Here is a 21,676-nt window from a genome sequence, read left to right as displayed (position 1 = left end):
GGAAATCCTGCCCTCTTTTCTCTTCATACACCAAATGAATACCTTGGTGAATCAGTCTCAGAAAATTGGCAATGATGAGAAATGCTAATCAGTAAGGTCACATCGAGGTGAATGTAATTAAATCATAAACCAAAGTCTCTCTCATTTGTAACTGATCTAAAATACACACCTGGGGCTGGATTCTCCGAAAACCGGCACGATGGCCGGGACCCGGCGGCAAAAACGGCGTGGATCACTCCGGCGTCGGGCCCCCCCACAAACGTCGCAAAGTCTCCAGGCCCGAATGGGCTAGCAGCGGCGTGACGCCATTCGTGGCGGCGTCACCTGCCGTGGATGTAATCAACGCCATGCGGCGATACAGCACAAAAGACGCCCCCCCCCGGAAGACCCGCTAAAATGGACGCCCGCCGCGCAGTCCCGAGTTCCAGGAGAGCAACATCGAGGCGCTCCTGGACGCAGTACAGGAGAGGAAGGAGGCCCTGTACCCCAGACATGGCCGCAGGGTCGCCCCATGCCTCAGCCGGCGCCTGTGGAGGGAGGTGGAAGAGGCCGTCAGCGCTGCGGCTGTAACACCGAGGCAACATCGCTGGCTGATCAGAAAACATGACGGCCTGTGGGGGGGGGGGGGTTGCCAACACGTCATCATTGCCTGTACCCCACCCCCCCCCGCCCGCGCAGCCAGGTGCCATGGGCTGCATGGGCGCGACTGTTGGAGGATGGCACCTGGCCAGCCGGACAACCTCCCTTCCCCCCCTCTCGGCACTGTCCCCCCCTCCCCGGCACTGTCCCCCCCTTTCCGGCACTGTCCCCCCTCCCCCCGGGGTCACTTCCACGTCGGCCATCGCAGACGCAATGGCCGACGTGGAGGGAAAAGAGTGCCCCCACAGCACAGGCCTGCACGCCGCTCGGTGGGCCCCGATCGCGGGCCAGGCCACCCTTAAGGTACCCCCCGGGGCCAGATCGTCCCCCCCCCCCCCCCCCCACCCCCCCAGGTCCCTGGAGCCCGCCAGCCCTGCCGGTAAGGGAGGTGGTTTGATTCACTCCGGCGCGAACGGCATTACAGCAGCGGGACTTCGGCCCATCGCGGGCCGGAGAATCGGCCGGGGGGGGGGGGGGGGGGGGGGAATATCCGGTGCCGGAGAATTCGGCGGCCGGCGGGGTTGGGATTCACGCTGCCCCCCGCCGATTCTCCGACCCGGCGGGGGCTCGGAGAATCCCGCCCCAGTTATGAATGGAGTGGAAAAGCTGCAACACAAAAGAGTAGCAAACTATTGAGACGATGGCATGCTCATGTTTTGTTATATCATTTTAATGTGAAACTAGACTTCCCAGTGTAGCCAATACTGTAACAAATTAGAAGAGAAATTAACAAACGTGCTGAAGTAGCATATTACTGGATGGTTGGGACCTATCTTGATATTAATGACGAGGAGTTCACGCATTACTTGAAAAATAGAAGCCTGAAAAGGGTAGAGGAAGGTCGGGAATACAAATCACTGAAAGAAGTGCACAGATTAATACGGTCCTAAAAGTGATAAAACTGGAAATTAGTGGAATTATGCTGAACCTGTATTGAACCTTGGTTAACCATACTTGGAGTAGTATGGGCAATATGTGTCATACTTATAAAAAACAATACAGAGGAACTGTAGAGGGTGCAATAAAGACTTACAAACATGATACCAGATATTAACTGGCAGCAAAAATGTAAGGATTAAAAATTCTCAATGTGTCTGATTGAGTACAGTAAGAAGTCTTACAACACCAGGTTAAAGTCCAACAGGTTTGTTTCAAACACGAGCTTTCGGAGCACTGCTCCTTCCTCAGGTGAATGGAGAGGTATGTTCCAGAAACATTCATATAGACTGATTGAGTAGGCGTAGAATGTTAGAAATTTACTGAAGCCAATTAATGGGTTTGAGATCATGATACATGCTTCACAACTGCCTGCATCCAAGCAGACCAACATTGGGATGATGCAATTTTTGTTTATCGCCTCATCCGAAAGATTTTAATATTAGCCTGTGACTCCAGCATTGCTTCTCTGTCAGCCAATCTACCTGCAGCTGCTGTACAAGCGGCATGCTTAGCTAATTACATGATCCAGGCAGACTGCTCCTCTTAAAGGTTCGCTGTCTGTGAAAAGGAGGCTGTGGGCGACAGTGTGGCACAGTGGTTAGCACTGCTCCCTATGGCGCTGAGGACCCGGGTTCGATCCCGGCCCTGGGTCACTGCGTGGAGTTTGCACATTCTCTCCCTGCATCTACGTGGGTCACACTCCCACAACCCAAAGATGTGCAGGTTAGGTGGATTGGCCACACTAAATTGGCCCTTAACTGGAAAAAAAATTATTGGGTGCTCTAAATTTATTTAAAAAGAAAATAAGGGAAGGCTGTACACCTGTAATCATACCAGACAGAAAACCAGTTTTCAACACTGAAAGGATGTCTCAACAGCCAAGCAAAAGTTATTCCATCTTTGATCCTGTACTGGAAGCTCTGGTCACTCAGGGTGGATTACAGGAGGAGGAGGAGGAGGAGGGGGGTGGGGGTGGGGGGGGGTGGGGGGGGGGGGGGGGGGGGGGGGCAATGTTTCCCAGGGTGGGATATGAAGCCCTCCGGACTCACCCTGAAGACAAAGTGGAATCACATGACCCGTCGCCTGGTGTCACAGACGTGGCAGCAAAACAGGAAGGAAAAGAACGTCCTCACATGGGTGGTCAAGGAGGTTAAGGCTTTTCATGTCAGGATAATATCCATTGCCAGCATTCGGCACATGGTGTGCACCTTTTTTCAGCACCGATGGTGCTCGGGGTACAGTCGGCAGTGTTGTGTGGCCCACACTCAGTAAACAATGAAAGGCCTCGTGCTGCTGTAGCATTTTCATGCCAACAAATATTGTGCTCAAAAGAGAGTTTCCATTTGTGCGGAAGGGAAAAGGTGGATGCCATCAATATAAAATAGCCCATAGATATTTTCAAAATGATGAATAGGAGCATTTGAACATTTTGAACAATGCAATTTACAGTCTTTGACTAAACAGTGTCAGTTCATACATTCTAAGGGTGCACTTGACCAAGCAGTGAGTAGATGACAGTATCATCAGCGTTTGGTTGCTCCCTCGCACTTTGGTCACGTTCAGGCATGGCTGCTTTCTTTGATGATGAAACTATTTTTTCTGTAAAAAACCAAACAGGAAATTTCTCAGAGAAGTTCAATAGACAAAACAACAGCAATGGTTGCAGCGCATAAATAATGCCAACTTCAGTGCAAAGAGATTGTTTTAAAATGGGAGGTAGATAAATTTATTGACGGGATGTGTGTGTGTGTGTGTGGGGGGGGAGGGGGGGGGTCGCTGGTTTGTGTCATAATACACACACACAAGTATATGATGATGCACAGACAGACATTGATTGACACACAGGATGACCAATGAACACACAGAACACAGCAGCCAATCACCAGACAGGACACGGCCACTATAAAGCCAGAGGGCACTAGTTTTCCCGCTCTCTGGGGGATGCAGGCTCTGAGACAGTCAGAGCCTGTGAGCAACAACTCGAACATCCACCATGTGGTAGTGAGATAGTCTGGTCAGGTTAGCCTCAGGTCTCCAGTCAACTCAGCATAGTGTCAACCCACCGTTAAAGTATGTTTAATAGTTAAGAGTTTAATAAAATAGAGTTGCATTTCTCCAAGTGTTGGTAGCCTGTCTCTCTCACTGCTCTGGTAAATGCAATCCTCGCAGACCCAGCTTACCCAACACATCAGCTCGGACACCATTTATTGGCCATCCCTAATTGCCCTGGAAAAGATGGTGGCGAGCTGCCTTCCTGAACCGCTGTAGTCCATGTGGTGTAAGTATGCCCACAGTTATGTTAATGAGGGAGTTCCAGGATTTTGACCATGTTGGTAGTGTAGGGCAATTGGTGTACACAGTGTAATGTAGTGTACAGTGTAACATGGTGTAATAGTGTAATGTGTTGTACACAGTGTACTGTGGTGCACATAGTGCAATGTAGTGTACAGTGTAATGTGTATACATAGTGTAATGCGGTGTACCCAGTGTACTGTATTGAATAGTAACAGTATAAGAAAAAACTGCAATTAGAAATCTGAAGTGAAAACAAAATGCTGTAAATACGCAATAAGACAATCAACATCTGTAAAGGGAGAAGAGAACTAAAATGTTTCTGGGATTAACAATTCCAAGATCGGCAGATTGAAATATAACGGACACCTTAGTAAGGTTAGAAAAATCAGGGGGGATAAAGAGGAAGATTAAAAAAGAGAATCAATAAATCACACAAGGAAACTAAATATGTTGAATAGCCTGCAAACTGCTTAATAGGAAACGGTTAGATGTGGAGAAAAAATTATCCAAGGACTCTGAGATGGAGCATGTAAACATGAAGAATTGGAATATTAGCACAGCGAATGCAACCCCTGAGAACAGAGAGAGCTGGTGAAGCATCATCAACATAGTCATCAATGTAACAAAGGAAGAGGTCAGGAACCGTATGGGAGTAGGAATTGGAATGAGGAGTTTTCAAGAAATGTTCAATTCCAAAAGGAAAGGCCTGGCTGGGATCCATGTGGATTCCCATAACAGCGACTCTTATCCGAAGGAAGTCAATCGTATTAAAAGAAAATAAAAAGCAAAAGCTGTCAATGCACAAATTCAGAAACAAGGACAGAAAATGCTCGAAGCACGCAATAGGTGGGTCAGCACGTACGGAGATAAATAGCAAGTTAACGATTCAGGTGAAATTTTTTTTTCATCTCCAGTTAAGGGGCCAATCCACCTACCCTGCACGTTTTTGGATTGTGGGGGTGAGACCTATGCAGACACAGGGAGAATGTGCAAACTCCAATTGACAGTGACCCGGGGCCGGGATTCTACCCGGGTCCTTGGTGCCGTGAGGCAGCAGTGCCAACCACTGTGCCACATTGCTACCCCTGAATTCAGGTGAAATCTGCTGACTTTGCCATTTTCTGGAGTGAAAACAAAGGTTGCCCAAAGTGATTGTTAGTTCAACTAGGTAGAGGAGGGTTATTGTGGGAGGTTGGCCTGCTTTTCAAAGAAGGAATGCAGGACTCAGAGATTATTTTAGCAAGGAATGTAGAAGGACTTGCTTGAGGAGAAAAATCAGCCAAACAGGCCAGGAGGAAATGAAAATGAAATGAAAATCGCTTATTGTCACGAGTAGGCTTCAATGAAGTTACTGTGAAAAGCCCCAGTTGCCACATTCCAGCGCCTGTCCAGGGAGGCTGGTATGGGAATCAAACAGTGCTACTGGCCTGCTTGGTCTGCTTTAAAAGCCAGTGATTTAGCCCGGTGAGCTAAACCAGCCCCTAGGAGTGTCTAAATACGAGTTGGAGCAAAGATTAGTCAAGCTATCCTACACAGCAAGATCCCAAATAACGGAAGGTGATAATAACTAGATTTCTTTTTAACATTTTTATTAAGGCAATTCTATAAACAGTAAATATAAACAAAAACAAGAGCAAGAACGAACAGGAACATCATGTTAAATAACTAGCTAACCAACACCCCAACCCCCCCTGCCATTCCCCTTCTCCCATCCTGTCTTCCTCATTTTAACCCATTTACCCCCCCCCCCCTTTCTCCCCCCAGCCTCCCCCTGCTGACACCTCAATACTCCTTGAAGAAGTCGATGAACGGCTTCCACCTCCAGGCAAACCCATTGACTGACCCTCTCAAGACAAACTGGATTTCCTCCAACCTAATTAACTCTGCCAGTCTGCTCACCCACACCCCCGGTTTCGGTGGCTCTGGGTTCCTCCACCCAAGCAAAATCCGTCTCCGGGCTATCAGCGAGGCAAAGGCCAGGGCATCGGCCTCTCTCGTCCCTGGATTCCCGGGTCTTCCGACACTCCGAACATTGCCACTTCTGGACTCGGGACCACGTCAGCACCTGGATATTATGTCCGCGAACCCCTGCCAGAACCCCTTCAGTTTTGGACATGCCCAGAACGAGTGAACATGGTGCGTGGGCCTCCCCACGCACAGCCCACACAATAACTAGATTTTAGTGATATAGGTTAAGACATAAATATTAGCCAGGAACCAGAGAACGCTTGTATTCTTCTTTACAATAAAGTCCAAATAACAGTTTGGATAATTGATTATGTTGTTCTTTAATAAAAGGCTTCTGACAAATATCTATCACCTCATTATGCATTGACTTCACCATGTCTGAGGCTCATTACTAGGCCTTTTGGCGAGTAAGGAAATGAATGCCCTTTGAAAAGGCAATTATGTTTAATTGAAATGTCCCAAAACATTTTCCTCGAACTGGAAAGAAAAAAGATGAATGCTGAGTGAAAGAAAGACCCTGGAGGGGGGATCCATAGCTTAGTGAAAGAAATGAATTATAAGGAGGGTGTTACAGGGAAGTAAAAGGGTTTATGGAAGAGATTCTAAACTATAGGATCAGGTGACTGAAGTACTCTGGCTCAAGGAGGGATAATGAACCATTGTAATTCGCACAGTCAGAGGATATAATTTGTTCAGTTATGCAGGTTAGGTGGGGTTACGTGGATAGAGTGGAGAATGGGCCTAGATCAGGTGCTCTTTTGGAGGGTTGGTGCAGACTCCAGAGGCCGAATGGCCTCCCTCTGCTTTGTCGGGATTCTATGGATATTTGTTTATCCAAATATGGACTTTGTTTCATCGATGTGCCAGGCCAAAAACTGACTGGAGAGATTCGCACAGCGAATTGTTGTGAAAGATGGTCATGGATTTGGAAGCTATAGTTAAAATATGGACAGCAATTCAATTTTTATCAGCAACATTTTATTGTCCAATGACATGACAATGATGACAAAGACATAGAACGGATGTCCAAGTACTTTGTCAAGGAAAGGGAAGTAAGATAAAGGATGATAATTCACAGGGACGTATGGGAACATATTAAAATATATATTGAAGGAATTCAGGTTGTGGCTATGCGGAGCTAAGCCGCACGTTCGGCAGCTCCCGCTAATTAAGGGCTTTTGGGCCGATTTGAGGGCCCCAAACGACACTGTTTCGACGAATCCCGGTGGGGGAAGGTGTCTAGAGGAGCATTCCCCATAATTTATGGTGCTCACCCGGAGTGGGGCAAAGGAAAAAGCTGCAGCAGCTCCCAAGAAAAGCGGGGGAAGAAAGACAAAATGGCGGCCGGTGGAACACCCGAGGACTGGTGGAAGTGGGCGCAGGAGCAGCAAGCTTCTCTTCTGCGCTGTTTTGCGGAGCTGAAGGCTGAGCTGCTGGACTCCCTGAATGCGACTACTAACAAGCTGCTTGGGACCCAGGCGGCCCAGGAGGTGTTTATTCGGGAGTTGCAGCAGCAGGCCGCTGAGCGGGAGGAGGAGGCCGTGGTCCTCGTGGGGAAAGTGGAGTTGCACGAGGCACTTCACAAAAAGTGGCAAGACCGCTTGGAGGAGCTGGACATTCGCACGAGGCGAAAGAATTTGACAATCCTGGGCCTGGCGGAGGGGCTGGAGGGATCGGATCTCCCGTGGTACGTGACCACGATGTTGAGCTCGTTGATGGGAGCGGGGTCCTTCCATTTGCCCCTGGAGCTTGAGGGAGCTCACAGAGTGCTGGCCAGGAGGCCTAAGGCAAATGAACCCCCGCGGGCGGTGCTGGTGCGGTTCCACCGATTCAGCGACCGGGAGTGTGTATTGCGTTGGGCCAAGAAAGAGAGGAGCAGCAAGTGGGAGAATTCGGTAGTGCGAATCTACCAGGACTGGAGTGCGGAGGTGGCAAAGTGGCGGGCCGGGTTCAACCGGACGAAGGAGGTGCTGCATGCCAAGCAGGTCAGATTTGGAATGCTGCAGCCTGCGCGCCTGTGGTTGACATACAAGGACCGGCACCACTACTTCGAGTCCCCGGAGGAGGCGTGGGCCTTTGTACAGGCGGAGAAGCTGGACTCGAACTAGGGTCTGAGGACACACTATGGCCGTTCCTGTTTTCGCTGTTGCTGTTCTTTAACTTTGACATGTGTGTTTTTTATGCTGGTTTTCTTTTTGCTCTGTTTCCGGGTGGGTCTGTTTGTTGGGTATGGGTGTGGGGTATGTGGGGAACGTTGGGGGTTTGTGTTTTATATGTTCTTTTCTGTACGGGGCTGGGGGTTGGGGTGAAACTGGATTTTGGGGAGCTGCGTCAGAAGGGTGGGGTGTGGCAGTGTGAAAGCGCGGGCTTTCCTCTGGTTTGCCGTGCCGCAGGGCAGGGGGGGACGGAGCTGGCGGTGGGGGCGTGGCCTCTACTGGTTTTCTTTCCCGCGCTGAAGCGGTGCCAAGGAGGTGTGGCAAGAGGGGGATGACTCCATGCCGGGAGGGGATAGGTTTTGGCGGGAGCTGCCGGGGTCAGCAGAAGTCAGCTGACTCACGGAAGTACCATGGAGGGTGCGTCGCGGCTAGGAGGTGTCCTAGCCTTGGGGGGTGGGGGGGGGGGGGATACCGGGTTGCTGCTGGAATGGTCAGGAAGGAGCTGGCGTGGGCCGGGGAGGTAGAGGAGAGGCGTTATCGCCATGGGGAACGGGTCGGGCTAGCCTGGGGCGAGCAGTCGGCGGGGGAAGGGGGCCTGGTTGCCCTCTGATCCGGCTGATTACCTAGAACGTGAGGGGGCTGAATGGGCCGGTTAAGAGAACTAGGGTATTTTCTCATCTGAAGGGGTTGAAGGCGGACGTGGCTATGCTCCAGGAGACCCACCTGAAGGTGGCGGACCAGGTTCGTTTGAGGAAAGGGTGGGTGGGGCAGGTTTTTCACTCAGGATTGGACGCGAAGAACCGGGGGTTGGCGATTCTGGTGGGGAAGAGGGTGGCGTACGAGGTGGCTGAGGTGGTGTCGGACAAGGAGGGCAGATATATTATGGTGAAGGGTAGGCTGCAGGGAGAGAAGATGGTGCTGGTTAATGTATATGCCCCGATTTGAGATGATGCTGGCTTCATGAGGCGCTTGTTGGGCCGCATTCCGGACCTGGAGGCAGGGGTCCTGATCATGGGGGGAGATTTTAACACAGTGCTGGATCCCCCACTGGACCGGTCCAGTTCAAGGACGGGTAGGAGACCGGCGGCGGCCAAAGTGCTGAGGGGATTCATGGACCAGATGGGAGGGGTGGATCCCTGGAGGTTTGGGAGGCCGACAGCGCGGGAGTATTCCTTTTTCTCCCATGTCCATAGGGTTTATTCACGAATAGATTTTTTCGTCCTGAGCAGGGGATTGATTCCGAAGGTGCAGGGTGCCGAGTATTCGGCCATAGCAATTTCAGACCATGCTCCGCACTGGGTTGATCTGGAGATGGGAGAGGCGCGGGACCAGCGCCCGCTCTGGCGCCTGGATGTGGGGATGCTGGCTGATGAGGAGGGTCCGGAGAAGTATTGAGGGGTATCATGATACCAATGGCACGGGGGAGGTCCGGGTGGGGATGGTCTGGGAGGCTCTGAAAGCAGTGATCCAGGGGGAGCTGATCTCCATCCGGGCCCATAGGGAAAGGAGGGGGAGGAGGGAGAGGGAGAGACTGGTGGGGGAGCTCCTGGATGTGGACAGGAGATACGCGGAGGCACCGGAGGAGGGGTTGCTGGGGGAACGACGAAGTTTGCAGGCCAAATTTGACTTGTTGACCACCAGAAAGGCGGAGACACAGTGGAGGAGGGCGCAGGGCGCGGTATATGAGTATGGGGAGAAGGCGAGCAGGGTGTTGGCGCATCAGCTCCATAGGCGAGATGCTGCTAGGGAAATTGGTGGAGTGACGGATGGGGATGGGAATGTAGTGCAGAAGGGGAGAGAAGTAAATGGGGTCTTTAGGGACTTCTACGAGGAACTGTACCGGTCGGAACCTCCGATGGGGAGAGAGGGGATGGAGAGCTTCATGAACAGGCTATGTTTCCCAAGGGTTCAAGAGGAGCTGGTAGAGGGGCTGGGGACGCCAATAGAGTTGGAGGAGCTAGTCAGGGGGATTTGACAAATGCAGTCAGGTATGGCCCCGGGGCCTGATGGGTTCCCGGTGGAATTTTATAAAAAGTATGCGGATCTGGTGGGTCCCCTGCTGGTGCGAGCCTTCAATGAGGCATGGGAGGGGGAGGCTTTGACCCCGACCATATCGCGGGCACTGATCTCTCTGATCCTAAAGCGGGATAAGGACCCCTTGCAGTGTGGATCATACAGGCCTATCTCGCTCCTTAATGTTGACGCCAAGTTGCTGGCGAAGATCCTGGCCACCAGGATAGAGGATTGTGTGCCAGGGGTGATACACGAAGATCAGACAGGATTTGTCAAGGGACGGCAGCTCAACACGAATGTGCGGAGACTGCTAAACGTTATCATGATGCCGGCAGTGGAGGGGGAGGCGGAGATAGTGGTGGCGCTGGACGCAGAGAAAGCGTTTGATAGAGTTGAGTGGGGGTACCTATGGGAGGTGCTGGAGCGGTTTGGATTTGGGGAGGGATTCATCAAATGGGTGAGGCTGCTCTACGCGGCTCCGATGGCGAGTGTAGTTACAAATGGCAGGAGATCGGAGTACTTTAGGCTCTACCGTGGGACCAGGCAGGGGTGCCCCCTGTCCCCCTTGCTCTTTGCACTGGCGATTGAACCTCTGGCTATGGCGTTGAGGGAGTCACGGAGATGGAGGGGTCTGGTGCGGGGTGGGGAGGAACATCGGGTATCGCTGTATGCGAACGACCTGCTGTTGTATGTGGCGGACCCAGAAGGGGGAATGCCGGGGGTGATGGAGCTGTTAGCGGAATTTGGGTGCTTCTCGGGCTATAAGTTAAAATTAGGCAAGAGCGAGGTATTTGTAGTACACCCGGGAGATCAGGAGGAGGGAACTGGGAGGCTCCCGTTTAAGAGGGCAGTGAAGAGTTTCAGATACCTGGGGGTGCAGGTGGCCAGGAGTTGGGGGACTCTCCATAAGCTTAATTTTACCAGGCTGGTGGAGCAGATGGAGGAGGAATTTAAAAGGTGGGACATGGTGCCGCTATCGCTGGCGGGTAGAGTGCAGTCCGTCAAAATGACGGTTCTCCCGAGGTTCTTGTTCCTCTTCCAGTGTTTGCCCATCTTTATCCCTAGGGCCTTTTTTAGAAGGGTGACCAGCAGCATCATGAGCTTTGTTTGGGCGCATGGGACCCCGAGGGTGAAGAGGGTCTTCTTGGAGCGGGGTAGAGATGGGGGAGGGCTGGCGTTACCCAATCTCCCGGGGTACTACTGGGCAGCCAATGTGTCGATGGTGCGCAAGTGGGTGATGGAGGGGGAGGGGGCAGCATGGAAACGGATGGAGAGGGCGTCCTGTGGAGATGCAAGCCTGGGGGCCCTGGTAACGGCGCCGTGGCAGCTCCCTCCTACGAGGTACAGCAGCAGCAGCAGCAGTACAACAGCAGCAGCACAATACAGAACAGGCCATTCGGCCCTCGATGTTGTGCCGAGCAATGATCACCCTACTCAAATCTACGTATCCACCCTATACCCGTAACCCAACAACCCCCCCCCCCCCCCCCCCCCCCCCCCCCTTAACCTTACTTTTTAGGACACTACAGGCAATTTAGCATGGCCAATCCACCTAACCTGCACATCTTTGGACTGTGGGAGGAAACCGGAGCACCCGGAGGAAACCCACGCACACACGGGGAGGACGTGCAGACTCCGCACAGACAGTGACCCAGCCGGGAATCAAACCTGGGACCCTGGAGCTGTGAAGCATTTATGCTAACCACCATGCTACCGTGCTGCCCACCTTTTATTTTCTGAGGGAGAATGAAGACATGAGTATACCACGAGCACCCCCAGATATCTGAAACTCTTCACTGCCCTCTTAAACGGGAGCCTCCCAATTCCCTCCTCCTGATCTCCCGGGTATACCACGAGTCCGGTGGTGGCGGCTACCCTCAAGATTTGCGGGCAGTGGAGGCGGCATAGGGGAGAAGTGGGGGGCTCGATGGAGGCTCCGTTAAGGGGGAACCATAGGTTCGTCCCGGGGTACATTGATGGGAGATTTCAGGGTTGGTACAGAGTGGGCATCAGACAGCTGAGGGACCTGTTTATTGATGGGAGGTTTGCGAGCCTGGGGGAGTTGGAGGAGAAATTTGGGATCCCCCGGGAAACATGTTCAGGTATCTGCAGGTAAAGGCATTTGCTAGACGGCAGGTGGAGGGATTCCCTTTGCTTCCCGCAAGGGGGGGTGAGTGACAAGGTGCTTTCGGGGGTCTGGGTCAGAGAGGGGAAGATATCTGATATCTACAAGGTTATGCAGGAGGTGGAGGAGGCGTCAGTAGAGGAGCTGAAAACTAAGTGGGAGGGGAACTGGGGGAACAGATCGAAGACGGGACATGGGCTGATGCCCTGGAGAGGGTTAATTCTTCCTCCTCGTGTTCAATTCAAGGTGCTGCACCAGGCCCACGTGACTGGGACAAGGATGAGTAGGTTCTTTGGGGGTGAAGACAGGTGTGTCAGGTTTCGGGGAGTCCAGTGAACCATGCCCATATGTTCTGGGCATGCCCGGCACTGGAGGAGTTCTGGAAGGGGGTGGCGAGGACGGTGTCGAGGGTGGTAGGATCCAGGGTCAAGCCAGGCTGGGGATTCGCAATTTTTGGGGTTGGGGTGGAACCGGGAGTGCAGGAGCCGAAAGAGGCCGATGTTCTGGCCTTTGCGTCCCTAGTAGCCCGGCGAAGGATTTTGCTACAATGGAAGGATGCGAGGCCCCCAAGCGTGGAGACCTGGATCAATGACATGGTTGGTTTTATTAAGCTAGAGAAGGTCAAATTCGCCCTGACAGGATCGGTACAAGGGTTCTTTAGGCGGTGGCAACCTTTCCTCGACTTTCTGGCTCAACGATAGGGTACTGGGACAGTAGCAGCAGCAACCTGGGGGGGGGAGGGGGGGAAGGGGGAGGGAAAAGGGGGTCGGGGGGGGGAGACGATGACTATGTTTGTTTATTTAATTTTAATTTATTTTTAAGTTCTTTTGTTGGGGTTGGGGGGGTGGGGGGATATGATACATGCGTTGAGGCGGTCTGGGGGGTGTTGCAGTTGCTATGGGTTATTTTGTTGCATTTCATTGTTTGTTGTTATATTTTATATTTTCTGTAAAAAATTCCAATAAAAATTATTTTAAAAAAATATATATATATTGAAATTCTCCTGATCAGCCACATTAATTTTGGATGATTAACTTGCTTGCCGACAATTCCAGTAAAATTCATTTGAAAACGATAAACAGCCTGCAAATGGCTCCCATAATCCCGAGTCGCAGTGATCTCTGAAGAACCAGAGAGTTACATCGGAAGAGTCTGCAGCGTCAGATTGTCTTAATCAAACAATTTGTGGCATTAGACTTGTGTGTTTGCTTCATATGCGAAACCGTGACTATACACCTCTGAGTGTAATACAAAACTGCAAATGTGCTGCAATAGCCTTTTTTGGACTAAAAATAAACTTTGATTAGAAAATGGGATTGAAATAGATAGGTACTTGATGGGTGGAACACAAATGATGGGCCAAAGGGCCACTTTTAGTGCTGTCAAACTCAATGAGATCAATCGAACGGCCTTGTTGAACCCGACTTGGTGATGCGGCGAAACCTCACAAGAGATCTCTCATGAGGTTTACAACACTCAGCACGCCTTGCGAGATTGAGACTTTGCGATTTGGATCTCGCCCTCGCTGGGCGACATCCAGATTTACTTTAACGGCTCATTTAAATATGTTGGCGTCTGATGCCCCCGAGGCCCCGTTACGAACGCCTGTGCCTGGGAGACCTCGCCATGGCGCTCTTTAGCACTGGTCCACACAAACATGGGCCAGGCATGACAGCACCTGTGGGGGTCTCCCAAGCCATCGGAGCCCCCACCCCCCTGGCGGTCGGGCTCTTGGCAGGGTGATACCCTGGCACTCCTGCCACAGCCTGGATACCATGGCACTGCCAAGGTGTCCATGTGGCACTTCCAGGCTGGCAAGGGTACTACAAGGATGCCAGTCTGGTAGTGTCCAGGTGCCAGTTTGGTCATGCCAGGGATCGGGCCTGGGGATGCCCTGCCATTATGAGGTGGGGGGGGGGGTGGGGTGGGGTGGCTCGAGCACTCCTAAACAGGTAAGTGTGGTGGGGGGGGAGCCTGGAGGCTGTGGTGGGGAGTCCGAGTGGGGTCAAGAGTTCGGGGTGGCATTTTAAGAAAAGGGAAATGAGGTAAGTACAGCCTTGGAGGGGCTCTCCTCGCCAAGGCCAAAAAACCCCCAGAATCCTGTTTGATAGCGGGGTAATTTTCAGTGCTGCAGGTGCCGAGGAATAACCCGCTAAATGCACCCAAAATGGCATTCGGTTTCCTCCCGTTAAATCCTGCCCTATGACTCTAGATTGAAAGCTAAAAAAACATGGGTACTTACTCAAAATTGAACATGTACAAATCACTGGAGCAACCACAAACACCATCAGTGCAATTAGACCACTAACTATTGGGATTGTCCACAGTAGTTTATCACTGGCAAGACCTGTTGAGTGTAAGTGAGGACATGGATTAAAAAATATGTTGACTAACATACCACAAAGCAGCACTTCAGACTTTAATATTACTTTTTTGCATGAAGTATAACTGCTAAATAAATTTGTATGGCAATATCATGAAGGTGATATGGAGAGATTGGTAAAGATAATGGGCTGGATTCTCCATTTCTGAGACTAAGGGCTAGGTTCTCTGATTTTGAGGAAATGTCCGGAGCAGGTGTCTAGTCTTACGACCAAAATGTCAACGGCGCCCCCGCACTGATGCTCTGCCCGGTGGGGGGGGGGGGCTAGCAACCGCACCACGTAAGGACCCCTGCTTTACCTGCAGATATGGATGCAGAATTGCCGTGTCCGTGGCCGCGCATGCGCATGGCAGCGACCTGCGTTGTCGTGCCGTACAACATGGCGGCGCCGTGCGTGGACCCGGCCTGCCAGATAGTGCTCCCCCTGTAACCCACCTAGCCAACCCCGGACCACCCCCACTAATCCTCCCAGCCACCGCCGCAGCTCCCCCGGCGAGCGGAACAAACCCCTCCCCCCCCCCCACCCCTCGATTGTGGCGGCTGCTACACGAGGCCCACTGTGAGCACACGTGTCCCACACCGTCGGGAAGTTGGCCCATTGGGGCGGAGCATCGGGGGAGGGCCTCAGGTGACGTCGTCAATCGGAGAATCCAGCCCTAAGTGTTGACGGCCACCCAGAATTCGTGGGCTTTCATGACAGCAAAGCTGGCGCCGAACCTGGATCGACCTGAGTGCCACCTGAGGAAGGAGCAGTGCTCCGAAAGCTCGTTTTTGTGGTCACTGATAGTGCATCAGCTCCCATTGTGAGTATTCTGTTTAAAACCTTTATTTTGTTTAAAACAGCTGGAGTGAAAAGATGGAAAATCTACGGACAGGAATCCAGGGCGAAATTCTCCCACCGGGAGACTAAGGGCGGAATTCTCCGCTCCCGCGATAAATCGGGAAGGCCGTCGTGAACTCGGCCGAGTTTCACGACGGCCTCGGAGGCCGCTCCTCGCACCTTATTCACCCCCACCCGGGGGGCTAGGAGCAGCGCCCCGTAATTCTCGGCCGCCGGGCCTTGACGTTTGCGTCAAGGCGGCGCGCCGAGAATGACGCGACGGCGGCGCCTATGTGACATCAGCCGTGGGTGTTGAAAATCTGAGCCTCGGTGTCTGATTTTGCTTTATCACAATCCTGTAAAATTATCCCGGAGGTTTTATTCCATTTAAGGTGTTAAATAAATATAAGTTGATGTTTTGCAAACAATTTTCCAAAGCAAATTTGAAGCTTTACAATTCAGGCATGGTCATCCTTGCCACAAAAGTTTGCCCAGGCAATCCCACATTCTTTGGAACCTGAACCTGCATCTGAATTGTATGCGAATAACATTGATGGAATATTGCCTCCCAAAGGGTAAATGATCTTCCACTTTATTGTTATCCAGTCACGGCGTGGAAGTAAGATTATACCTGGTCTCACATCACTACAGGGGTTGGCTTATAGCAACTGTGCCAGATGCTTTCATGCTTTCGTAATGAGTTGCATCAAGTTAAGTCAAGAGAAACCAAGCTGTGAAGAACCAGCATTTGTTTTGAAGCTAGTCTATGAGATAATTGTGATGGCAGAACATCACCAATAATCTTGATAACCTATCGCCATAAAGTTGGAAATGTCCCAAGAAGGAAATTTATGAGGGTTATCAATAGCATTAATCTTGGACATATTACACTAGTTCAATGTCAGTAAATGTTAGACTATTCCACTCACATTATGCCGCAGGCAAATGACCTTGCTGTAACCCATTCTATTATGAAGGCTTTGCAGGGCACAAACACTTAACCTTGAATTCGAATTATCTTGTTGAAATAATTTTGTGGTGAATGTGATTCACACTATATATAGTTGCCAATATCACTCCATGTATATATGTTCGTTATCTACCCGTTGTAAGATCAATGCTGCATATAGCTGCCAATATAACTCCGTGCTGTTCACTATCCACCATTGTAAGTGCAGTTGCACTATCCGACCACCAGGGGGAGTCGCTCTGGGAGTACGCGAGAGTTTGTACTGGGCTCCTCCCTTGGCTCCGCCCAGGACTCCTCCCCCTGGGACCGATGTATAAAGATCGGTGCCTTAGAGCCAGCCTGCCAGTTCATCTGAAGTTCAACGACGAATAGGCTGGCTCTGTTGTAAGTGTATTAAAGCTTCTGTTCAGATCCAACTACACGTGTTCGTTGAATTGATGGTTCCATCAACTTTAGCTTCTTAAAATATGTTCCCGATATCCCATCCCCAATAAAAACACTATAACCTCGGAAATTGGGCCCACCTTGGATACGGAATCAACACAGTCCAGTTAGGGGAGAGAGTTTTAGAGCAGCAACTTATTCACCAGATTTCTGCCCCTTACTGGTTTCATTGCAAAGCCCCAGAATGCCTTCTTAGCATCATATTTATGAAATGAAAATGAAATGAAAATCGCTTATTGTCACGAGTAGGCTTCAATTAAGTTACTGTGAAAAGCCCCTAGTCGCCACATTCCGGCCCCTGTCCGGGGAGGCTGCTACGGTCCGTGCTGCTGGCCTGCTTGGTCTGCTTTAAAAGCCAGTGATTTAGCCGAATGAGCTAAACCAGCCCCTGAGCATATGACCCCATGACTCCAGGATAGTGTGTTGCCTCCCAGAAAGACTCCATTGCAGTAAGTGAGACAGGGTGGGACAGCCACTTGCTCACTCATTTCACCAAATGGTGTCTTCCTGTGCCCTTAGAAATGCTTCTGGGGCAGTGGAATTTCAGACTGGCACTTGGCTACTATATCAGGGGAAGAGTTCAGGCTGGCATGAATTCAATTACAGAGTTTTTCCTGAATGCTCCTTTCATTATGGAGCAACTCTCCAATCACAGTTGAAATCTCTTGCTGTTGGGATAAGATTTGTGGAGCCTACGTATAGGTGTTGTATCTTGCCATATTTACTTTTGGCCATACCCTGGCTAGAGATGGGTGTGATTTTCAAGGAACCAACGATTCCACCAATCAGAGTTTCCTACAGGGCATCAATGGATTATCCCTGCAGTGAAAAATAATTTCATAGAACATAGAACAGTACAGCACAGAACAGGCCCTTCGGCCCTCGATGTTGTGCCGAGCATTGTCCGAAACCAAGATCAAGCTACCCCACACCCTGTCATTCTGGTGTGCTCCATGTGCCTATCCAATAACAGCTTGAAAGTTCCTAAAGTGTCTGACTTCACTATCACAGCAGGCAGTCCATTCCACACTCTAACCACTGCTCCCTTGTAACAGCTACATCCACCGAGGAAATAATCTCTGAACGTCCAGTCGATCTCTCCCCCTCATCATCTTATAAACCTCTATTAAGTCGCCTCTCAACCTCCTCCGGTCCTAAAAAAATGCGTGGGTTTCGCCCCCAGAACCCAAAGATGTGCAGGATAAGTGGATTGGTCACCCTAAATTGCTCCTTAATTGGAAAAAAATTAATTGGGTATTTTAAATTTATCAAAAACAAAGAAATGGGAAAAAATAAAATAGAAAGGGGAATTGATAAGGGCAGTTGTCTGAAGGGGGTTTTGATATTCAGATTAGCGTACCAGTCAGAAACGCAAATGTTTATCTATGTGACTCGGGGAAAACAATGAGGTTTAGAAAAGATGACTTCAAAGTAGGAGATAAGGGAATTGACTTATATGCTAAAAGGCCAGAACCACAAGGTGGGTCACATCAATGGTAAATAATGATATATCCGTAGCACAGTAACTGGAGAAAGGGACACAGTCGAGGCGGCTACCATCACAGCCACACCCAGCTGCAGAAAACAGTCTCCCCTAAAAACAGGTTATTGCTAAAAGGGTGTTGGTTAAAATCCAAAATTCAAACTGGGAAGGTAACGCTTTCACTAAAACTGAAGACGGTTTTCCCAAACGTGGACAGATAACCTGTGCGTGGTAATTATTTGCTTGATTTGGCTCATAGAGTTATACACATTTGGAGGCTGTTTGGGAACAAGGGGCATCTCGGAGTTCAGCAAATGTAGGTAGTTGGGAACAAGGGGGTAACTTCATGAGATACTGTGTGTTTAGCCATCAGTGTAGTGAAGTGTACTGTTGTAGTGTGTTATAGTCCATCTTGTCATGTCTTTTTCTTTTAAGTTAATAAATATTCTTTCTTAAACACAAAATGACTGGACTATTCCTCTCTGGTTTGCATATCTTTTCCCACAGTACACCAAGTTCAAAATATACATCACCGATGTTCCAAGTTACCCTTCTGGGTTTTGCATTTAACATCAGCCGGGTTCTTAACAGTGCACCATGAAAGAGGAAGACAAGATGCAGGGAAACCGGGTACTACGTAGTGGGAAATGTTCCCAGGCCTAGGGTATCTGACCTCAACATGATGGATGGAAAGCCAATATCTAAGGTGACTGAGGCTTAGCCATGCGCTGTGATGCCTGGTCCAGCAGCAACCCAAGCCACAATCCATTCATTTCTCCATGCATTGCCAGTGGCTGTGAAGGTAATCATCGCTCTCAACCTTTATGCCTCAGGATCTTCTAGGGATCATAATGGAACCTCTCTATTATATTCTAGTCACACACAACCACATTAAGGCTGGAACTAACACCTGGTTTACTCAGGTGGGTGGTCACATTATTTTCCCTGTAATTTTGGCACCTCAGAAACAGAGAGCGATGGGCTGGGATTCTGCGAGCCTCCACACCTCCATCGTGGCAGAGAATGGGGCGTCGGATCCGCGATCGGGTCCGACACCTTCCCACGATTCTCCGGCGACTGGAGAATCACCACCAGTCGCGTGGTTGACGCGCCGCTGGTTGGAGTCTGTTGAAAGAGGTCCCCGCGTGGAGAATTGTTCTCCGCGGACAACTGGCCGAGTTCCCGCCGGCGTGGTTCACGTATGTTTCCATCCGGTGGGATCTGGGAGTCGCGGCTGCGATGGCCATCCTGGTGGGAGGCGGGAGAATCCCTCACTGGGTGGGGCCTCCACCACGGTCAGGCCCGCGACCGGGGGCCACCGATCGGCGCGCGAACCGGGTGGGGCCCAACTTCTTTGGCGCCGGCCAGCTGTTTGGGCTCGCCATGTCATGCGGACCCGCGGCCGGAAGTGCAGGGCCCCGTATTGGCAGCCGGAGCTGCGTGGAACACTCCACGGCCCTGCCAGCCCCTTTAGAATTGGAGAATCACTCCGGACTTTGTAGAAAATGATTGCCACCCATTTTCTCGCGGGCGTGGGGACATAGCCCCATTATTGGAGAAACCCGGCCATGGTCTTTGTCCAGTTACAGTCTTCCCTCAGGCACGGGGTGTTATCAATTGCACCCACATTCCCTTAAAGGCTCCAGATCATCATTCTAATACCTTCATCAACTGAAAGTCCTTCCACTCACTCAACGTACAGATGGATCATGACCACAACAGTCTTCCTTCATGTGTATGTGTGTGAGGTTCCCTTGGAGCTGTCACAAGGCTCTCATCCTAAGGAATTCCCAACTCCCTCAGCTATTTCAGCCACATTCACAAATCCATGGTTAGCTTTCAGGGGACAAGAGCAATCCCTTAAGAATTTGGATAATGACCCCATTTAGGAGCCCAGTGTTCAACCACTACAGCAGCCATTTTATCACCAGGCGTACCCTCGAGTAGGCATTCAGCATTTAAAAAATGCGCTTCAGGTGCCTTGATCACTTAGGTGGAACTTTGTGAGTAACCTGCTATACAGGAAATACAATTTTTTTTAACTGCATGGAAAGGAAAGGTTTTTTTTAGTGACACTCTGAAACATCATCAGTGTTCACCGCTTCTTCCTTTGGTATAACATTGTTTTTAAACTGAGCTAATAATAACTGGGTGGCTGCGCTCAAAAGCTTCTCTTAATATAAATTTAGAGTACCCAATTCATTTTTTCCAATTAAGGGGCAATTTAGCGAGGCCAATCCACCTACCCTGCACATCTTTGGGTTGTGGGTGCGAAACCCACGCAAACACGGGGAGAATGTGCAAACTCCACACGGACAGTGACCCAGAGCAGGGATCGGACCTGGGACCTCGGTGCCGTGAGACAGTAGTGCTAACCACTGCGCCGCCACGTGCCCTGAAAAATATCAGTCATGATTGAATGGCGGAGCTAATAATAACTGCGTGGTTGCGCTCATAAGCTTTCTTAAAATAAATTTAGAGTACAGTTTTTTCCAATTAAGGGGCAATTTACATTGGCCAATCCACCTACCCTGCACATCTTTGGGTTGTGGGGGTGAAACCCACGCAAACACGGGGAGAACGTGCAAACTCCACACGGACAGTGACCCAGAGCCGGGATCAAACCTGGGACCCCGGTGCCGCTCAAAAGCTTTTAAGTGCTGTAGCAGAATGTGGTGGTATGGATATGAGGACTGCCATTGGCGCAGAGCACTGGCTTCCTATTGGCTCTGGCTGGTCATGTGCCTCTCATCCGATTGGTTGGGACTAGTCATGTGACTGCTCTCCAATTGGTCGAGAGGCAAGTAGGCTCCTCCTCCGAGGCGGGGTATAAGTACCCAGAGTTCCCGGCGGTCGGCCATTCTCTGTAGTCGACCATCGGGCTAACAACTAGCTGATTAAAGCCACCGTTCGGATCCTAAATGTGTCTTGAGTCGAATTGATGGTACATCACAGACCACACTTGGAAGTCATTCTAGTTAGTTGAGCTACAAAAACTCAGGATGAAGGCTCTGGAAGTGACGATCAAGCTGGGGGAGGAGGGGGGTATTGGGAGATACCACCGTGAATGAATGGGGAGAGAGGTTGAGATACTGGAGGGAGATTCCGTTGAACAGATGATGGAGGGGTAACAGGGGAGATGCCAGGCAGCAGGATCCACAAAGTGATAGGACACGAAGATCCCTCCCCCCAAGCCCCCATTCCCACAGGGTGTGGATGTCCGGAAACCTTCATGAGGAGCCTGGCGTCCCTCCCCTTTCCCAACGAGGATTAACAGCAGAAGGCAGACTTCCGGTTGTGGCTATGCGGAGCTAAGCCGCACGTTCGGCAGCTCCCGCTATTTAGGGACTTTTGGGCCGTTTCGAGGGCCCCAAACAGCGCTGTTTTAACGCATCCCGGTGGGGGAAGGTGCCTGGAGGAACTTGCCCGACACTATATGGT

General features: G+C 50.7%; 1 protein-coding gene across 1 annotated transcript in view; it reads right to left on the bottom strand.

Moving 5' to 3' along the window:
• Window positions 1–2,586: 2,586 nt before the first annotated feature.
• Window positions 2,587–21,676, bottom strand: part of LOC119968603 (immunoglobulin kappa light chain-like) — a 39,959-nt gene continuing 20,869 nt past the window's right edge. Inside the window, exons 5-6 of the mRNA XM_038801227.1 lie at window positions 14,378–14,482; window positions 2,587–3,177 (exon numbers count right to left, since the gene is read on the bottom strand). Of these exons, the coding sequence (XP_038657155.1) occupies window positions 3,059–3,177; window positions 14,378–14,482 (224 nt within the window). The 3' untranslated portion in view covers window positions 2,587–3,058. The remainder of the gene's footprint in view (window positions 3,178–14,377; window positions 14,483–21,676) is intronic.

Source organism: Scyliorhinus canicula, chromosome 7 (assembly GCF_902713615.1).
Source record: "Scyliorhinus canicula chromosome 7, sScyCan1.1, whole genome shotgun sequence".
Taxonomy (NCBI): Eukaryota; Metazoa; Chordata; class Chondrichthyes; order Carcharhiniformes; family Scyliorhinidae; genus Scyliorhinus; species Scyliorhinus canicula.
This window is presented reverse-complemented; position numbering and strand designations above follow the sequence as displayed.